Source organism: Eriocheir sinensis, chromosome 17 (assembly GCF_024679095.1).
Source record: "Eriocheir sinensis breed Jianghai 21 chromosome 17, ASM2467909v1, whole genome shotgun sequence".
Lineage (NCBI taxonomy): Eukaryota > Metazoa > Arthropoda > Malacostraca > Decapoda > Varunidae > Eriocheir > Eriocheir sinensis.
In genome coordinates, this window is record NC_066525.1 from 15,947,697 (window position 1) to 15,968,324 (window position 20,628).

The following is a 20,628-nucleotide window of genomic DNA, read 5'->3' on the forward strand; positions in this document are numbered from 1 at the left end:
CCAAACTTCTTTCTCCTACGATATTACTATACGCTTTCTTTCTCCTCCTCCCTTCATCTTTATTTACTCCCTTTTTCGTCTCTCTTCTTTCTTTATCATCCTCCCTTCCTCCGTACTTACTCTCTACTCCATTCATCTCATACTTCTCTATCCCTTCATTCCTCCCTACGCTCAACCCATCTTCGCCCATCCATTCTCTTCTCCTGGCTTCACGGTCACCTCTTCCTCCGTCCCTTTCCTCTTCACTCTTTCTTCCCCGTCCGCCCACTACCTCACTCTCTCCTTCCGCTATTTCGCCTTGTGTTTCTGCCCTGACCTAATACGGCTCAGCGTCCAGGTCGTGTCGGCGAGGGAAGACAAAAGCGAAATAGTGCGACGCAGAGAGGAAAAACGTAAGACGGAACTCGGAAAAAAAGAGAAAAGAAAAAAAGAAACCGCGTTCAAGTTAAAGATAAGAGACTAGGAAAGAAAAGACAGTTCGGTTGAGATATTGTATTGGCAAAGACATTTCGACACTCTTGGGGAAAGCGAGAGGAGAGCTGGGGGAAAAATACATTAAATTAAGGGAACGATGGAGAAAAAAAAAGACAGGAAATTAGAGAACTGAAAAGGTGGAAAAATGCTAAGAAACGAGGTCAGAGAGAGAGAGAGAAAGAGAGAGAGAGAGAGAGAGAGAGAGAGAGAGAGAGAGAGAGAGAGAGAGAGAGAGAGAGAGAGAGAGAGAGAGAGAGAGAGAGAGAGAGAGAGAGAGAGAGAGAGAGAGAGAGAGAGAGAGAGAGAGAGAGAGAGAGAGAGAACATTCAACATAGAACATAAAAGGAAGAAATCTGAATCGAAATGCAAAAAAAAAAAAAAATCGGAGTGGAGGAAAGCGAAATGGAAGAATCAGGACAAGAGAAAAAAGCAAAGAAAAAAAAAAGGGAGGAAGCGAGAGAGGCAAAAAATAAAGTAGGAGAAAGAGGAGAGAGGAAAGAGGAGACAGGAAGGATGCGGAAAATATGAAAATTACTATCCTTTTCATTTTCTTCACCATTTGCAGAGAGAGAGAGAGAGAGAGAGAGAGAGAGAGAGAGAGAGAGAGAGAGAGAGAGAGAGAGAGAGAGAGAACAAACAACCTCTATAATTTCAAATCTAAAACAAGATAATAACAACCACCACCACAGCCACACCCTCTCCTAATCCACATCTTTATCCACCACTCTTTCTCTGCCACACCGTCACCATTATAAACCCTATCACTCCCCCCTCCCCTTCATTTCTCTGTCACGCTCTCACTCACCACCACCACCACCACCACCACTATAACACGAGACCTACTACTTCCTTCCCCTTCCTATACAGCACCTCTACCCTCTCCCTTAAACCACATCACATTCAACTCATTAATCACTCACTTAATCTACTAACCAACCAGCTACCACCACCACCACTAATACTTCCACTACCACTACCACTACTATTATTACGTCTACTTCCTCAATGTTCCAGACCCTCTAACCTTCACGTCCACACCTGCCCCCTTTCCCCCTCTCCCTCTCCCTCTCCCCCTCCCCCCGTAACGTCACACACCTGCAGCTCATCATACAGGTAATTAGGTGTCCCGTAATCACCTTCTCCCTTCTTGTGTCTCGGCGGCGGGGCGTCATGGCGTTTCCCGTAGCCACTAAATCATTCCCGTTTTTTCCCCGTCATCTTTTTGTTTTGAGTGGTTTCCTGCACATCCGGGAGCTCATTAGCGGGCAATTAGCCGTGATTAAACGTAATTTACCTGGGCATGTGAGGGGCCTGGTGGGACGAGGTGGTGGCTGGCTGGTATCGTCTGGACCGGGTTCGAGTCCCCGGAATGGATTAGGCGTTGTGAGGTCCACTGTTCTGTCGTCTTTCTTCTTTCGCCTTTCTTCCTCGTGATGGTCCGGTGAGAAATGGAGGGACAGGAGGAAAGGAAAGAAAGGCGGAGGGGAAAAAAGGCTTCTGGTTCACATAAATCTTTCTTTTTTTTTCTTTTTTTCCTCTCCCGTTCGTTCGTTTGTTCGTTAATCCAGCCTCTCAGTGGAGTCTCGGTGCCGGCAGACAGAGGACGTTTCAACTTATTAAAAAAAGAAACAAAGGAGTAATTATTTCCATTATAACCATTACGACAATTACTCCGCCACCACCACCATCACCACCCCCAGTGTAACGACCGTAAGTGTAACCACCGTCACCCACCCTCACCACCACCACTCTCGCCACCACCACCACCACCGTCACCACGCATTACAGCTTAGCAGAAAGGACAAAGGGAATGCCGTTGAGGTAGAAGCCAATATAGGTTGCATAAGAACACTTCATTTCTCGTGTGTCTTGAGGAGGGTGGCGGTGGTGGTGGCGCACGGTCTGACCTGCGTGGTGGCGGCGACGGTGGCGGTCCAGGTGGGAGGCAGCGGGATTTATGGCCAATTTTGAGAGAGAGAGAGAGAGAGAGAGAGAGAGACGGGGGCATGATCGTGTGTGTGTGTGTGTGTGTGTGTGTGTGTGTGTGTGTGTGCGCGCGCTACATTCATAGGCCTTACAAGAGTATGCCCAGCAATTTTTATCCTTCCAAGCCACCTCCTGCCTCTTACCCACACGCCTCCTCTCCCACCCCTCACACACACACACGCCAGCTCTTGCCTCTACTCATACGTCTTGCTTCCTGTCTCACTCACACGCCAACCTGCATGCCCACTCACGCACTCTCCCCCACGCCTCCCTCACACTCATCCGCACGCTGCCATATCCAACCTTCCCCACACCTGCACCCACACACCCCGCCCCCTTGCACTCCTCACCATTGTCTTGTGTCCCGACATGAATTCAGGGCCTCACCTCACATGTTGCACGTTTTAATTGCATGATTTTTCCTCCTCACGCAGCTGACACCGATTCCACACCCACACGCCCACTCGGGGGAGCCTCCACACCCACTCTGGGCTACAGTTCAGACTCCACCCACACTAACACCCACAACAACACATCCTACACAACCGTCCTCGCCTACAACCTGCCTGCCACACCCACCAGCTCGGCACGCTCCACGCCCACGCCCAAGAGACGCGTCCTCCCCAGCCCTGTGAGGTTTTTGTCCGAGGCGTCCATAGAGCAAGAGAACGGCAGCTCACCTGCCCTCAACGACACACCCCAAGAAACACCCACAACCACGACCACCACCAGTACAGCCACACGCACGCCCGATGAATTCTATGGTAGCATTGACACGTCTCCTCGCCTTCATAGCAACTGGGCGAGGAAGTTTCCCTCCACGCGGAAGAGCAAGGCTGTTGAGGAGGCATTCACCAACTCATTAGAGAATAAAAAGTCACAACTGAAAGGCTCCCAAAGCTTCACGCCGGCACGCCGCTACGAAGTCAATGCCCAGCGACACACTGGAGAGGCCGTGAAGCGTGCCAGCCCGTGCTCCGAGATCGCCCAGCCGCTGATCATCGCCACGCCCTCACTCCTCGCCCTGTCCTCATCCTCGTCCTCGTACTCGTCGCCTTTCACCCGCAACCCCACGCCGCCGCCTCGGTCCAGGAAGCTCAAGTCCTCCTGCAGCACCTTCGCCACCATCCCTGAGTGTGCCGGGGAAACAGGTACACACACACACACACACACACACACACACACACACACACACACACACACACACACACACACACACACACACACGTATGCACATTTAAGCGCTCATAAAAAATGTCCACTTTGTCCTTTCTCTCTCTCTCTCTCTCTCTCTCTCTCTCTCTCTCTCTCTCTCTGCATGACCTTTTTTTTGTTTGCTTGGCTTCACATCTCTTTCAGTAATTGCATTCGGCATTTATTCGCAGCATTTGCATTTTTATTCGTTTCATGCATCCATCTGTTGCCTTAACGGTTCTCTATGTATGAGTGTGTGTGTGTTCGGGGATTTAGCGGTTCTGTGCGTATTCGTGTATGAGTTTGAGTTCTGGTGCTGTTGCGGTTTAGTATGTATTTATGTATGAGTGTGTGTGTGTGTGTGTGTGTGTGTGTGTGTGTGTGTGTGTGTGTGTGTGTGTGTGTGTTCAAGTCTGGTTTCCTTTCTAGATTCACTTTACTGTTCACTTATCTGTCGACCTCTTTTTCTTATCAGCCTGTCTACCGATTATTCTAGCATGTATTCTTCTCGTTACACCTTTATATAATATACTCTGTGTTGCCCTGTCTATCGCTCTTTTTACCTGTCTGTCCGTCTTCCATTACTCCCAATTATTGACTGTAGCTACCTGTCTCCCTCTTCCGTTTTACCTGCTGCGTTACCCACAAGCATCACCTATCTAACTTTCTATATCTGTCTACACACCTGTCATGTTACTCCCACATTTTACCTGTCTAGCAGTGTCTACCTGTCTACTGAGCTGTCTATCGCGGGCTACTCCCAAGGCTGATGGGAAGGATTAGGGCGAAGGGGGAGGGAAGGATTACGTGGTGAGACATGTTTTCTCCTGGACTTGAAGAAGGGAAGGAGGGAGGGAGTGAGTGAAGAGGAGGAAGGGTGGAAAAGGAAGGAAAATGGGAAGGAAGATAATGGAATGTGAGAGGAGAGGGGAAATGAATAATAATCTGGACTTGATATATACGAGTAGAGAGCGAGGGATGTATTCGATTGACTTCCATGTGTGTGTGTGTGTGTGTGTGTGTGTGTGTGTGTGTGTGTGTGTGTGTGTGTGTGTGTGTGTGTCCCCGGGCGTGATTTCTTTTTCCTTTTCTCGTGGGATAAAGACGAGGTTGTGCGAAGATGAAATGCCTGAAGGAGTTGACGAAGAGAGGAGGAGGAGGAGGAGGAGGAGGAGGAAATAGTGAACCAGGAAGAGAGGGAGGAAATAAAAGTGCGTTGGGAAGGTAAGGGAGGTGAGGGAAAAGTGATAATGTGAAGGGTGGAGGAAGGAGGAAGAAAGCAGAAGGATGGAGATGAGGGAGCAAGGGAATAAAAAAAAAGTAAAGATGATTGACTTGGTAAATCGGTTTCTGTGTTTGAATTTTGATTGCACGATTGAGGTAACGTGTGTGGGGGGGAAGGGGGGCGAGAGAGAGAGAGAGAGAGAGAGAGAGAGAGAGAGAGAGAGAGAGAGAGAGAGAGAATATATGGACTTTGTTTGACGCGTTGTGTTATGTTTTATTGCTTTATTGTCTCTTTACTACCCTTATTTGTGTGTGTGTGTGTGTGTGTGTGTGTGTGTGTGTGTGTGTGTGTGTGTGTGTGTGTGTTTACAATAGCCACGCAGCGTGCAACGTAAGAAAACAAAACGGAAAATCAACAACTACTAACTAATTTCTTAATCCACCAATTCTTCCTCTCTGCATTTTAACACCTTAATGAGACACAGGTAAATACGCTTCCGGTTACCTTTACAACGAGCATTGTAAGTTACGGTATGTTGTTTGCTCTCGGAACGGTGGAACGAGAATGCTGTCAGGTGCGGTTGGGTGGGCGCTGGGTGAGAGGGAGGCTGTGGGGTGGAAGGCGACACTGCTGTAGATGGTAGAGCTGTATGACGAGGTTGGGTGATGTGACGTGCTTGCTAGAAGGGGCTGTGTGGGGTGAAGTGACTGTGTGGAGTATTTGGAGGAGCGTTTGATGTATGGAGTGTCTTGTGTATTGAGATATGGTTGTTTGTAAGGGTTGTGTGCATGAGTGTGGCTATATGGACACTTTGTTAAGTTATGGGGCTGTTTGGAGGGTCTGCCTGTAGTGGTGTGGCTGTCAGAATGCTCTTTGTGTTGCATGTGATGTGGCTGTTAGAAGAGTCATTTTGCAGTGGTGTGGCTGTGAGGAGGCTCTCTGTCTAGTGGCGTGGCTGTTAAGAGGGTCTGTGTATAGTGGTGTGGCTGTGAGGAAGGAGTGTGTAGTAATGTGGCCATGAGGAGGTGTGGCCGCAAGAAGAGTGTGTTTGGTTATGTGAGTGCGTGACGGGATAGCTACGGGCGGTGCTGTGTTAGTGTTTGCCTGTCTGATCGTCCTCTTGGTGGTGATAGTGGTGATGGTGGTGGTGGTCGTGCCTGCATCATCACCGCCTGGCTTCTCCGTCCTCAGCGTCTCCTCCGTGATCCAGTGTTGACCCAGTGCGCGCCGCTGAGAGGGATAATTGCCCGCTGTTGACGTGCCACAAAGGAGACGTAAATATGTTAGTAGCAGCCTTGAATTGCGCTCCCATGCATGTCAGTGCGAGGGTCCGTGATACACACACACAAAGACGCCACACACTCTCTCTTTCAAGCGTTCTGTGTCTTCATATGCCTCGTAGAAATCAAGTACAATCGCAGCACCGCCCGGCACGCCCATCACTCACGCCACCGCCAAACACAGGGACGAACAATGGTCTCCTTTCACGCTGAGCCATCACACGCGAGAGACTGAACCGGTGAAGCCAAGCCAAAGTGGATTAATTCATCTTCACCTCTTGTCTCTCCTCTTCCTTTCCCTTCCACTTTCCCCCCACCTAACAACGTAATAAAACCGGCACCATCAGACATTTTATTATTACTTTTTATCAGGGAAGCGGCGCAGAAAAATGATAAGCAGGAATTTTATATTGGAATTTACACATTTTTTAAAACTTCTGTCAGGAAAAAGGCGGAAAAAATGCAATAAACAAGAAATTTAAGTTGGAATTTTCACATTACATTTTTTTTGTCCTAGTATTTTCGTAACGTTTTCCTGCTCTCTTATTTAACAAACAACACAAACAGATGTAGGTCATTCTTGCACGTTTGTTTTTATGTGTATAGGATGATTCTGCGACGTCTTCCTGCTCTCTTATATACAACAAACACCACAAACAGCCAACACCCAGACGCGATATCATTCTCTCCTCGGATGTCAACACGAGCCAAGCGCCACAACACCGACACAGGCATTAGCGAGGCGGCGCATCAGTCGGGGCGAGGGAGAAGTGCCAATCGTGGCCGTCAATGAGCCTTGATTGTCGGGCTGGGCGGGAGATCAGCGTCGCGTGAATGCACTTGACTGGCGCCACGGACAGACCTCCATCGTGCAAACCCTTCCACTTTTTGTAGCTGGAAGTAAAGCAGTGTTCACCCCCCCCCCCTTAAAAAAAGAAGAAAATGGGGTCTGAACTATGGGAAAAAACATGAAAATAAGAGTTTGTTTGTCTTCTTTTGTCTGCTATCATGCAAATCCCTTCCACTTTTTGAGGCCGGAAGTAAGCTGTGTTCAAACCAAAAGAAAAACGAGAATTGGGTCTGACCATTAGGGAGGAAAAACATGAAAAGAAGAGGAGGAGAATTTATGTCTTGCTAGTGTTTGTGTTGAGTTTTCTATAAGCCGTAGCGAAATTAAGGTCTTAAAACGATAGGGGAAAACAATGAACATGAAAAAAGAAAGGAGAGAAAATTTAAGTCTTTTTGTCGTTGTGTGGTTTTATTTAAACCATAACAAATTCTAGTCTTAAAACAAAAAAAGAAAATGGATGAAAGGGTATCTGAACACTTACAAATACAGATAAAAAAAATAAAGAGCGTCACACTATGCGGGTGTTTATGACGGTATCAGATGCGGGAAAAGCGGATGGAAAAGTAGGATTATTGGAGCGAGGTGGCGAAGAGTTAATCCACATCGGCTTAGCTTCACACATTCAGATTTTCGCGTGTGATGGTTCAGTGCGAGAGGAGATCGTTGCTGATCCTTCTATTTGGCGGTGCTGTGTGTGAAGGACTTAACGAGGGACAGGAAGGACAGGGAGGGTAAGGAAGAGGTAACAAAAGGGGGGAGGAGAGGGAAGATGGCGGGTAGGAAGAGAAGGGAAAGAGACAAGATGAAATGGAGGATAAGGAAGAGGAGGAAAGGATGGAGAAGAGGGAAGATGGTGGGTAGGAAGAGAAGGGAAAGAGAGAAGAGGGAATGGAGGATAAGGAAAAGGAGGAGAGGGAAGATGAGCACGGAGAGATAGAAGAGGGAAAGAGGGAGGCATGGGAGAAATTAGGGAAGATAGGGAGCGGAAAGTGATGATAGGACGGAGGGGAAACAAGATGATGAGTAGACAGAGAAACAGGAGCAGGGAGGGACATGCAGAAGAGGGAAAGAAGGACAAAAAGGAAAATAGGAAAGATAGTGGATAGTAGATAGTAAAACGCCAGACGTGATGCTATCCTTGTATAATTCCATGGTAAACCGCACCTCGAGTATGCAGTGCAGTTCTGGTCTCCTAACTACAGAAAGGACATTGATTTACTGGAAAGAATTCAACGACGCGCCACGAAAATGATTCCAACCTTAAGTAAGGGCCCAACCGTACGAGGAACGACTCAAGCGACTCAATCTCTTTACATTGGAGAAAAGACGCCTACGAGAGGATATGATTTAAGTCTTCAAATACCTGAAAAAGTTCAATAACGTCGATCACTCCAAATTCTTTCAACTACAAACCAACTCAAGAACTAGAAACAACGATTTGCCCATTCAGTCGAGTCAATGCAACACAGACATCGGAAGGAGTTTCGAACCGAGTCATCCACCACTGGAACAATCTTCCCTCAGAAGTAGTAAATGCAAATACCATCAGCTCCTTCAAAAATCGAATCGACCGTCATTTTGTTGCGTCAGGAATAAACTAAATACCGAGGTGCTTTCATCTGTTCCCCAGGCCCCAAGTGGCTGGTGAGCAGATTAAATCACCAAAGCGGGCAACCTCGTAATGACCCAATAGGCTTTCTGTTGCCTGCATTTCCATGTTCCGATGAAAGAGGGATGAGAGGACGAAGGAGAGGCAGAATTTTATGGTGCATTAAGGGAACAGGGAGAAAAATAAGAAGACATGGAGGAATTTAAGGGATCTAGGAGAGACGTAATGTAGGAAAGAGGCAGTTTATTAAGAAAAAAAATAGCAAGGAAAAGAGGACGAGAAACGCAAATACAGTGAGAGTGAAGTGGATGGGGGAAGAGACAGACAAGAAGAGAAAAGTTTATCCACCCTTGATCATCCACATCCGTAAGCCTTTCATCCACCCAGCGGCCCTCGTCCTCCACTTATCCCTTCTGTGAGAATAGGAAAAGGCGAATGACCGCATCACGCAAAGCACACCCTCGTCTTTTGCACCCCTTCTTCTCTCGCATCCTGCCCGCCCCTCTTGCCAGCGCTCCCCTGTCAGTGTTACTAAAGTCGTATTATAAGACATTTCGCCTCCCAAGAGCACATATTTGACAAGGCTTTCGTAGGGGTTGTGGGCATTTCCAGGAGTAGTTTTATGACCCTGGTGGTAGTTTGATCCTTCCTCTGTACCGTGAAGCTAAAGAAACACTCACTAGAACCTGAGTGACCCCCTCTTTGACGTTTAGAAATAGCTGATGTGAGAAGTGAAAATGTTATGTAATACCAACCTTAGCATCGACCCTCCAATTCGCCTGTTAGAAAAGCCTCTCGTAGAAGTCGCAGGGATGTTCATGGATCGTGTTATGTTGCTGGTGATAGTTTTACCCGATTTCTGCATCTTGAATGAGGGGTGGGGGTGGGGGGGGGAAACGCCTCTGGAAACCCGGTTAATCCCGTAGTAAATAGTCGTAGTGGAAGCTCAGTATACGTTTAATTATATGGTTTCTCTTTCTCTTTAGACCTCCTCTCGATCCCATCCCTCGTACCCTTCTTTTTTTTTTCCAACAAAGGAGACAGCTCAAGGGCACAAAAAAAGGAAACAATAATAATAAAAAAAGCCCGCTACTCGCTGCTCCTAAAATCATCCATATAGCCAGATCCTCTTAATACAAATTCTTTGATCCTCTTTATTATGCCATTCCCTTCTCTCGTATCCATCTGTTGCATCTCTTCCGCTTCATCCATCCTCCTGTCTGTTCTTCATTCTCATTCCATTCTTCTGTCTCCTTCCCTTCTTCCGTAACCTCCTGTTTATTTTATTTTGTTCCCTTTTCCTTATTTCGTTATTGCTACTGAAGAGCTATTCCTTCGCTTATCTTTTTCTACCATTCAGTCCCATCATATTATCTTCCCTATCTCCATCCTTTCTTTCGTCACCTTCTTCTATTCCTGTTCCTTTGACCTTTATCTCTTTCTCTCCCTCTTCCCCCGTTATCCAGCTTCCCCTCTCCACACCGAACCGTTCACCACCACCATCACCACCACCACCACCACCACCAGGACTCCCAGGGGTGCCATTATTAAAGGGGGGAGCAAAGGGTCGCTTAATGGACGGAGGTCATTCAGCTGTTTTCCATCTTCACGCATTTTTTTCTTTTTTTATTCCTTTTTTTTTTCCCGTCGCCTCCACCTCTTACTCCTGCTCCTCCTCCTCCTCCTCCTCCTCCTCCTTCTCTTCTTTCTCTTTGTCTCATCACCACCACCATCAGCGCCATTTTTCTTCTTTCATTCTCATCATTATTCCGTGGTTAGAAGCCTTGCCGTTCCCCTCCCTCCCACTTTAATTTTTCTTCCATTTTTTTTGTCTCATTCATTCACTCATTCTGTATATTTTGCCTCCCTCCTTTTTTTCTTCCTACCGTTCATTAAGTTGTGTATTCTGCTCTCTCTCTCTCTCTCTCTCTCTCTCTCTCTCTCTCTCTCTCTATTCATCAGATATTCTCCTTAGTTCTCACTCGCGCTTCTTTGCAAAAATTGTTTGAATATTTCATTCATTCCTCCTCCTCCTCCTCCTCCTCCTCCTCTTTGCACTAGCACCAACATGTTTTCTCTCTCTCTCTCTCTCTCTCTCTCTCTCTCTCTCTCTCTCTCTCTCTCTCTCTCTCTCTCTCTCTCTCTCTCTCTCTCTCTCTCTCTCTCTCTCTCTCTCTCTCTCTCTTCATATCCTTCCGCTTCTGCATTCTCATTCTCCAGTTACGTAGATTTTTTTCTCCAAATATTCGTAAACCTCCTCCTCCTCCTCCTCCCCCTCCTCCTCCTTCGTTATTTTCTCTTTCATCTTTGCCCTTAAATTCCTCCCCCCCTCTTCCCTCCCTCCCTCCCTCCCCCGTTCACCCCTATGCCTCAGCCTCTCTATTAAAGGCCCTCCAGCACCCCGCCGCTTCTAAACCATCCATTATCATGCATTCTTCCCCTTAATATTTTCACTTTTTTTTCTCTCTGCAGTGTCATCTCCCCCTCCCTTCCTCCCTCTCTCCCTCCCTCCCTCCCTCCCTCCCCCACCTTCTCTCCCCTTCCTCACTCCCTTTCCTTTTCTCCACCGTCCCCTCTTCCTCCTCTCCCTTCCCTTCTTCCTCACCCAATCTCCTCCTCCTATTCCTCCTCTTCCTCTCTCGCTATATTTCTTCTTTCACCCTTTTCCTCATCCTACTTCCTCTTCTTCCTTACCCCCTTTCCTTTACCCCACCTCTCTCTTCTCACTAAGTTCCCTCTTTCTCGTCTCTCTTTCCCTTCTTCCTCATCCATTTTCCTCCTCCTCTTCCTCCATCGCTATATTTCCTCTTTCATCCTTTTCCTCATACTTCCTCTTCTTCCTTACTTCCTTTTCATTTTCTCTACCTCCTCACTTTCTGGTCTCTCTTTCCCTTCTTCCTCATCCAGTTTCCTTCTCCTCCTCTTCCTCCATCGCTATATTTCCTCTTTCACCCTTTTCCTCTTACTTCCTCTTCTTCCTTTTCATTTTCTCTACCTCCTCACTGTCTCGTCTCTCTTTCCCTCCTTCCTCACCCAGTTTCCTCCTCTTTCTCCTCCTCCCCCTCCTCCTCTTCCTCGCCCTATTTTCCCTTTCACTCCCGCCTCATTATCCCGGTCATTATTCTTCTTTCTATTTTCTTTTCACTTCGTTCTCATTTCACCAACCATTACCTCTTTTCCTTCCATTAAAAGGTCTATTTTCTACCATCTACATATCATTTCCTGTTTTAACACCCGCTTCTTTCTTATTTTCTTTTTTGTTCTCCTGTAGTTCACCTAATTTTCTCACCCACTCCCGCCTTTCTGCATTCCATAGTTCCGAATTTCCTTTTTTTTTTGGGGGGGGGGCCTATCTTTATTTTTCCTGTCTCCTTTTTATCTTTTTTTACATACGTTTTCTTTCCGTCATTCTCTTCCATTATATCTTCCTTGCATTCTCTCTCTCTCTCTCTCTCTCTCTCTCTCTCTCTCTCTCTCCCCCCCCCTAACAGCTACATCCGGTTAAAAAATTTCCAGTTTTTATTTTGTTTCGTTCTGTTTTGCGCGTCGTTTTCCCCGTTTTCCCCTTTTTTTCTCTTTTTTCGTTCATATTTTGTTTTTTTGTTTTTGGTGTAGAAAGTGTTTTGCGATTTCATGTTTTTTGGCATTTTTTATTTGTATTTTTTTTGTTTTTGTTTTTCTTTCAGCTCACGTTTTTTTTAATTTATTTTTTATTTTTGTTATTGATATGTGTGTGTGTGTGTGTGTGTGTGTGTGTGTTTTGTTATGTATGTATGTTTGTTTGTTTTCTTTTTGCTTGTGTTTTTGTTCGAGTTTGTTTGTTTGTTTGTATCTTTGTGGAGGCTCCTGTGAATGCTGATTATGTGTGTTGTTGTTGTTGTTGTTGTTGTGATGAATGGCAGTTAGGAAACATTTTAAGTTTTCATTTTTACTACTCCTACTACTATTTTTTTTTATTATTATTATTATTATCATTATTATTATTATCTCTCTCTCTCTCTCTCTCTCTCTCTCTCTCTCTCTCTCACACACATCCCAACCTATTCACGGCTGCACTAACTTTGGAGGAAGGAAGCCCGTGAGAAGTCGTCTGTCTGAAGCATAATCGTCAGCTGTCCGTCTCTCCTGCCCTGTCTGTTTGTCTCGCCGTCAGCCCGTGCCATAACAGTCTTTCTCCCTTCCTTCTCCCCATCCCTCCCTCCCTTCCTCCCTGTCTCCTTCATATCCGGCGGTAGTTTTTCTACCTTCCTACTTTCCTTTCTTCCCTCCCTCCGTACCTGCCTCAGAGTACAATCCTTTCCTCCTCCTCCTCCTCCTCCTCACCCTCCTCCTCCTCCTCTTCCTTACTTCGCTTTGCAAGAAAAATGAACACGTTTTCTCTTTCTTATTTTCTTTCGATGTATTTCCTCGTTTACCTGAATGCCAAAAGGACAGGTGGAAAGGGAAGGTGAGCAACACAGGTTCATCTACAAATTGCTGTGGCCTGTGCGTCTCTTCGTTTGCCTTTTGTCAGTCTCTCCGTGTGTCTTTTTGTCAGCCTGTCCGTCCGTCTGTCTGTCCGGCGCCCTTTCAATAATGCAACAGTGTAGATTGAAGCTCCATGGCGTATTCTGTTCAATAGTATCCCTCTCCCTGTCTCTTCTGCTCTTCTTCTTTCTCTTTCATTCTTCCTCATTTATTCTCTCTCAATATTTATCTATCTGTCTAATCTGTCTTCGAGTATGTATCTATCTACATGGTATCACTTACAGAATACAAACGTTATCATCTCATGTTTTTAGTCTTTCTTCTGCCCCATCATCCTTTTTTTTTATCATTTTTCACTTCCTCAATCTTCCTTCAAGCCATTCATTCTTTTTTTGCGTCCGTCTCCCGCAGTGCAACAAGTAACCGTATAATGGAGGGAATCTAATTAACTCAGCTCGAGGTGACTTGTTCCCTCCGTTCAGTGCAGTTCCTCGCCACTACGACCAACTTGATTTATATTATTCTTTTGCTTCGCCTCCGCTCCACTGACTGAATCCACGATAATTTAAATTCTCTTTGTTGCCTTGGCCGCCATTCGATACGTAATTATTTTGTTTTTCACCGTAATTTGGAGTTCATTATTCTAACCTCAATTTTTCTCGGGGCTTTTTCATTTACTGGATTCCGTGTTTTCTTCATCTCTATTCTTGTCTCATTATGTGCGCTTTGTCGGGTTCTCTGAGTGTGATTCAAGTAACACAATACCGACTTACTCCTTACTATTACATTACGAGCGCTGCAGCAAAGTTACTTATCTCTCGCAGCAAATTAGTCTCTGCGTTCCTCGGAGTGTCGGGCGGTGGCCTTTGACATACACGAGAAAGAGACGCACCAAAGGAGACGACGGATCTGTCCCGCGGGAGCCCCAGGAACGGTAGCGAGCGAGCACATCACAGTGGAAAAGATAACGGAGAAAAAGAGAGAGAGAGAGAGAGAGAGAGAGAGAGAGAGAGAGAGAGAGAGAGAGAGAGAGAATAGACAAAACATATTATGATAAAAGCTAAATCGAAGCCCCTACCATCGAAGAAACGTGAGCTCCCTAACGATGCCCGGGGAAGGACGGAACGCGGTGTACTTCGGAGGCCTCTTAAAAGAAAACGAATTCTCTCATAAATGCTGAAACTCTCCATCATGAAGCTCAGATCGCTATGCTAGGCTTACGGCAGACAGTACCAGCGGAAGGACAAATTAACTACAGGTGGTGATGGACAGGTGGTGGGCCCTACATCCATATCGGGAAGGCGGCTGCGGGTTGTGAGTGGCGCCGCGGCCCTAGCTGGAGTAATGGATATGGTAAAGGGGACTTGCCTGCAGCCGTCTCGGAAAAGAATAAGGGATTTGTAGCCCTGCAAGGATTATTGGAAAGCTTTGGCCCAATACTCCGCCGGGACGAGAGACAACCCGGCCCCTTCCTGCTCCTTCACTGCCTTGGAAGACCCGAGCAAGAGATGGATACGTTGGGTGTGCAAACTGATGTATTTCATGTCAGCGGGCCAGGGACGAAAACGGTGAGGACAGATTCATTTTCCCAAGCATCTGAAGGCCTACAAAGCGTATTATAGTCAGTTTTATCACACCATTACACCTGCCATCCTGCTCCTCACTAGAATCATTTAAACGTTGTATGCCGCACCTCCCATTTCCCCAACCAGCCACTCCAAGGTAGAGTCAAGTGGGAGGGTAGGAGGCGGAACTACTTCTATAACGCGTTCTCACCTAAGTCCGAATAGAGTATACCTGTCTTTCTCTTCCATAGCCTTACCTCCCATAAGGACCTCAATTGCACCCTCACTTCGTCATGCCCATATGATGTATCGTCGCCGCAGCCTCATGAACCCTACCTGTGGCCATGAGTAAGACAGAGTGGCTGGCATAACTCACGTCGTCCGCTGCACAGTTCCAAAGGGCAATGAGCGACGCGCAGTCCGGACAAGATTAATGTAGCCTGCCTGTCCTGCTGCACTCCATGGCTTTGTGCGGGGTGGGTGGGGGGTGGGGGGGGGCGAAGGCTATAAGCAGAACGGGCAAGCAGGTTATTATCATGTTGCTCCCATGTGTGCCACATAATGAAGCAGATGCCCAGGTATTTGTTGGTGTAAGTTGGCCCACCTTTTCTGCCACCCGAAATTCTCATCTACGTGTGTGACAAGAAGAGCGTAAAAAAAATAATAATAATGTGTCGAAAATGAGAAATATATATAAGGAGAGAGAGAGAGAGAGAGAGAGAGAGAGAGAGAGAGAGAGAGAGAGCAGGCAAGCAAGCAAACAAGCGAAAGGGTATCTGTTCTACTGCCTCATCAGCTGATCCCGTTCACCTTATTTTACCTGTTGACTCGTTTACCAAGGCGAGGCGAGAGGGGAGGTATGCGTGTGTGTGTGTGTGTGTGTGTGTGTTCGCTCACCTGCGCCGGTCACCTGCCGCCGCCCTTCCCGCCCACCTGCCTTATCTCCACTCCCCGACAAGGAATTTTTACAGATCAAATGTTTTAAATCGCGTCAGAATGAAGTGCGTGACTGGGTGAAGTTTATTTATTCATTTTTTTTGTTCTGTCCGTCATCACCGTCACCATCACCGCTAAATACGGACTGTTCTCCTACTCCACCTTCCCCCCTGTCTCTCCTCCCTGCCATTCTTTCAACATATCCCTATCTCTCTACATTACCCTGCTTCTCCCTCTTCCTCCTCACTTCTCTCTCCATCTTCCTTCTTCCCTTTCCACCTCCTTGCTTCCATCTATTCCCTTCCCATCTTCATCACCCTGTATTTCTTTCCTCCACCCTGTCCTTCCTTCCTCTTCTCTCTCCACCTCCTTGCTTCCATCTATTCCCTTCCCATCTTCATCACCCTGTATTTCTTTCCTTCACACTGTCCTTCCTTCCTTCCTCTTCTCTCTCTCTCTCTCTCTCTCTCTCCCCACTTGCTCCACCTCCACCTCCTCTCTCTCCCCCTCTCCCTGCCTCTCCACCTCTCTGCATTGATCACGTTTGCCGCCTCGCTCCTCGATCATCGCTTCACTCGCCGCTGACTGCTCATTTTCAGTACTTGTTGTTCCCTCAGAGACACTTCGGGGCTTGGCGTATCCATTCCTGCCTCGCTTTCCGCCGATGCAACTGTCCGCTTTATTGGTGGCTCTTCTTGTTTTGGCGGGTCATGTGTGTGTGTGTGTGTGTGTGTGTGTGTGTGTGTGTGTCAGGGCTGATTGTAAGCCGATTGGACTAATTGCACCCGATTAGACCCAGCGCAAGGATAATCTACTCTTCGGAAAAAAAGTTTAGATATTCTCAGTTAATCATTTCAGTCACTAAAGCAAGTCATTTTTTTTTTAAGTAAAGTGCTTTTCTGAGGTGATTTATACATCTCTCTCTCTCTCTCTCTCTCTCTCTCTCTCTCTCTCTCTCTCTCTCTCTCTCTCTCTCTCTCTCTCTCTCTCTCTCTCTCGTTTCTTTGCTTATTGGCAGGTTTACAAGTATGCAATCGTATATAAGAATGTGGCTGATATTTGTTCGGTCCGTACACTCACATTCACCTTTACACAAACATATTGATTATCATTCCACAGTATATTTATAAAGTATATGCTAGATTTTATTTATATTATACAACAGACCCTGGCTATGAATGTGTGTGTGTGGGGGGGGGTGAAGGGGAGGTGTATAGACTCCTCTCGAAGCCTCGACACTTGTCTCGTGAATCACGTTCGAACCCTCTCGAGAAAGATCCAGAAAACTTAATACCAATTACATCTCTTATGAGTTATTACTACTACTACTACTACTACTACTACTACTACTACTACCATCAGTATCATTATATTTGGGTAACAAATATGTTCAAGGTTACTGTTTGTTTTCCATATTTCCATATATCATGGAGGATTAAAAATGGGTTTTGTCGCATCCCGTTGGCTTAATAACACGGTCACAAACAAATTGCATCGGTCTGGACAATTTGAAAGGTACAATGCAGCCACGTGTCTGTGTGTGTGTGTGTGTGTGTGTGTGTGTGTGTGTGTGTGTGTGTGTGTGTGTGTGTGTGTGTGTGTGTGTGTTCTGATCGTATTGGACTCATTAAATTATGCAACGTAATTATTTATTTTTCAACTTTATGCTTAATGTAGGTCACGTCCACCATGTCTATTTCCTGAGGGCATTGTGTGTGTGTGTGTGTGTGTGTGTGTGTGTGTTCACCTTTTCGAACCACCCACTGAAACATTTCGAACCACCCACTGAAACATTGAACCACACTGAACCTAACCCAATCTTTCCTCTTGTTCTAGATGATACCAGTGGCGGCGGGGAGCACACTGGCGGCGGCGGAGGAATTGGAGACCTATCATCCACGCACCACCATGGAGGCAGTGGAGGCATCGGAGGAGGCGGGGGGCAGAAGAGCGGCTCCCCGTCCCCTCTTGTTGGTTCCGTGGGGAGGATCTCGGGCAGGGACAGCGTGGCGTCCCTCACCTCCTCCACGGACACCTCTTGCCTCACGCACCCTGACGAGGACATCGAGAGTCTCCTGCAGCTCAACGAAAAGAAGATCTCCAACCTCACCCCCCTTGGAGTGAGTTCCCTCTTGAAGTTTGTCTCGGGAATGGGAGAAGGGATAGGTTTGGCCTGCGGGAAGGGAGGGATGGATGAAGGGAAAGAGATAACTGCATGGGAGGGAAGGGAAGGTTATGTCTTACTGAAAGGGGAGGAAAGGAAGAGAAAGGGAAAAGAGAGGAAGAGAAGGGAATGGGGAGTTGTGTTTGACCTGTGGAAAGAATTTGAAGGGACGGAATAGAAGGAAGAGAAGTGAAGGGTAGGGTCTTGATTTGAGTTAGAGGGATAGAAGAGAAGTGAGAGAAGGGAAGTGAAGAAAGAGAAGGAAGAGAATAAAAAGGAAGGACCTGGAGTGGACTAGAAGTAAGGAATGGGAAGAAAAGTAAAGGGCGAGAAGTGCGGGATCTGCAGGGAGATGAAGGGACGGAAAAAAAGGAAGATAAGGGAAAGGAAGAGTATGGAAAGGGACTGAAAGAAAGGAAGAGAAGTGAAGTGAAGTGAAGTGAAGGAAGAGAATAGCTGCAAGAGGGGAAGGAGGAAGGATGAGTGGCTATCTCGAGGCAGCTTCAGTAATGCTTAAAAAATAAAAGATAGGAAAAATAACGTCATTCAAAGCGTGCCGTGAAAATGAGGCGGCTTGAGAGGTTGTTTTATAGGAAAGAGAGAGAGAGAGAGAGATTAGGGAATAAGAGGCCCAGAAAAGGTGAAAAGTCAAAGGAAAATCTGTGAGGAGGAGGAGGAGGAGGAGGAGGAGGTGATGGTTCGATATGGCTAAAGAGGGAAGCAGAGGCGGGAAGGGTGACGAGGAGAGGAATAGGAGGGCAAAGGAGAGGGGAGGAGGCAGCGAGGCGGAGGGACTTCAAAGTTTCTGAGCCTCCTCCTCCTCCTCTTGTTGTTTCTCAAGAATATATATGAAGAAATAAGAGCAAGTTAAAGAGAAGGTGGGACTTTAGAGTAAATTAGTTGACGGGAAGCTGAGAAAGTTGTTTTGGAGGGTAGGGAAGAGAGAGAGAGAGAGAGAAGGGCAGGGCAGGAGTTCAAGTGGTAGAGCGGTATCGTTTGTTGACTTAATAGTTTTCAGCGTGGCAAAAGTTGTGTAAGGCTGATTATTTTTGTTCGCGTGTTTGAGCCCGTTTGGTTTCGGTGAGAGAGAGAGAGAGAGAGAGAGAGAATCGTCTGTTTGGATTTTTTTACCTAAGACGACGATACCTGTTTTCTCATCTCCCGTACAACCCTCACTCACTCACTCACTCACTCATCACTCACACCTTGCTCTCCCCCACTTACTCATCTTCGCACTCCCCTACTCTTTCCCTCTCCGCAAGTCTTCCCCAACAACAAATGAGTCTTTACAGCTCTTCAAAACTATTCTTCCCTCACTCACCTTATTATTTTCTTCCTCCCTGTCTCGTATAAACACTTTCCTCCATACTACCTTCTCCCTTCTTCAATCTTACACTGTTCCCTTCCTCTCCTTACCTCTCCTGCCCTTTCTATTAAGCTCTGTCTAAACGCCGTATCCTTCTCCTTCCCTTCTTTTTTTTTTTCCTACTAAAGTTCCGAATCTTCAGCAGTTTCCTTCCTTCTCTACTTCTCTTTTTCTACCAGACTTTACTTTAGGTCGTTTCCTTCCCCTCTTCCTGTTTTCAACCACTTCAACCAAACTTGGCCTTTCTCCCCTCTTCACATCTCCCTACTTATCCCATTTCTTCTCTTTATTCTCTCGTTTATCTACTCATCTCCCTCCTTGTCCCTATTCCTCTCTCTCCTCTGACCTATCTACTCCTCGCTTTCTTTGTCCTCTTTCCCCTCTCTCTTCTGACTTCACTACAATCTATCTCCTTGTCCTCTCTTCTCTCACTTCTCTACGCCTCTCCCTCTCGCCTCTCTCACGCTCTCCCTCTACTTCCTCTCCCCTCTTAGCCTGCGAACACTGGACAAGACGACGGATATTAGCGGCGCTCCAAGGGGCCTCCCGAGAGAGAGAGAGAGAGAGAGAGAGAGAGAGAGAGAGGGGGGGGGGGGGAGAGCTTAGTGATTGGGTAATGTTTTAGGCCTATTTAGCGTCTCCAGGACAACTGCGTGGATGTGATTACGCTGCGTGTGTTTTTTTTTATTTGTCTGTCAGCGGTTGTGTCTGTCTGTGTCCGTCTTTGTGGCATGTTTGCTGGACTGGCTTGAGAAGGGGTGGGATGTCCCGAGTCTGTTATCCCCACTTTTGTCTTTAGTTGTCCCATGAAAATCGCCTAGGAGATGTATGCCGTTCTCTATTTAGCCGTGTCTTATGTTCTTAATCCCTCTAGTATTTGTCTCCTTTCGTAATGCATGTTTCAAAAGTAGTTAGTGTATTTTTTCCTTGTAGTTTATTCTTACTGTGTAGTGGTAGTAGTAGTAGTGGTAGCAGCTGTGCAAGTATGTTTTGCTTTATTTTCTTACATTTAGTTTTGTTCTTTTATCAATCTTTATTACCATTCACATTTTATTTCCGAGATTCCATTTGTTATTTGCTTATTTTCATGGACTATATACTTCCCCTCGCTATTACTTTATTTACCTGTCCCATAATTCGTTCACTGTTCTGTTCGTTTTTTTTCTTCATTACAAATCTCGGTGTTTATTTTTTTCCAGTATTCATTATTTCATTAGTTTGTCTCACCTCCCCCTCATTTCACTCATTCTTTTATTTCATGTTCTATTACAGGTTATCTATTTACTTGAGCCTTTCCTTAAGTTTCATGATATATACATCCTTTTCCTTCTGCAGTTTCCTGTTTGATTTTGATTGTTCTTTAATTATTTTTTTCTCATTATTATATAGTGCAATAATTATGCACATCTAATTTAATGTTTCATAATTTGTTCTTTTTATTAGTATGTCATAATTACCTGAGTCACCTTTATTGATACCTGCTCATTACCTTTGTTCTTGACGCCTATTTCT

At 46.3% G+C, this 20,628-nt stretch overlaps 1 protein-coding gene across 8 annotated transcripts in view; it reads left to right on the forward strand.

The window, feature by feature from the left end:
- Positions 1-20,628, forward strand: part of LOC127000010 (uncharacterized) — a 238,333-nt gene that overhangs the window by 198,168 nt on the left and 19,537 nt on the right. For 6 of the 8 annotated variants that reach the window (XM_050863391.1, XM_050863384.1, XM_050863385.1 and 3 more), the window contains 2 exons: positions 2,895-3,611; positions 17,423-17,706. In XM_050863391.1, the coding sequence (XP_050719348.1) occupies positions 2,895-3,611; positions 17,423-17,706 (1,001 nt within the window). Of the gene's footprint in view, positions 1-2,894; positions 3,612-17,422; positions 17,707-19,610; positions 20,616-20,628 lie in introns of those variants that run through there. The other 2 variants (XM_050863390.1, XM_050863389.1) reach the window with 2 other exon arrangements.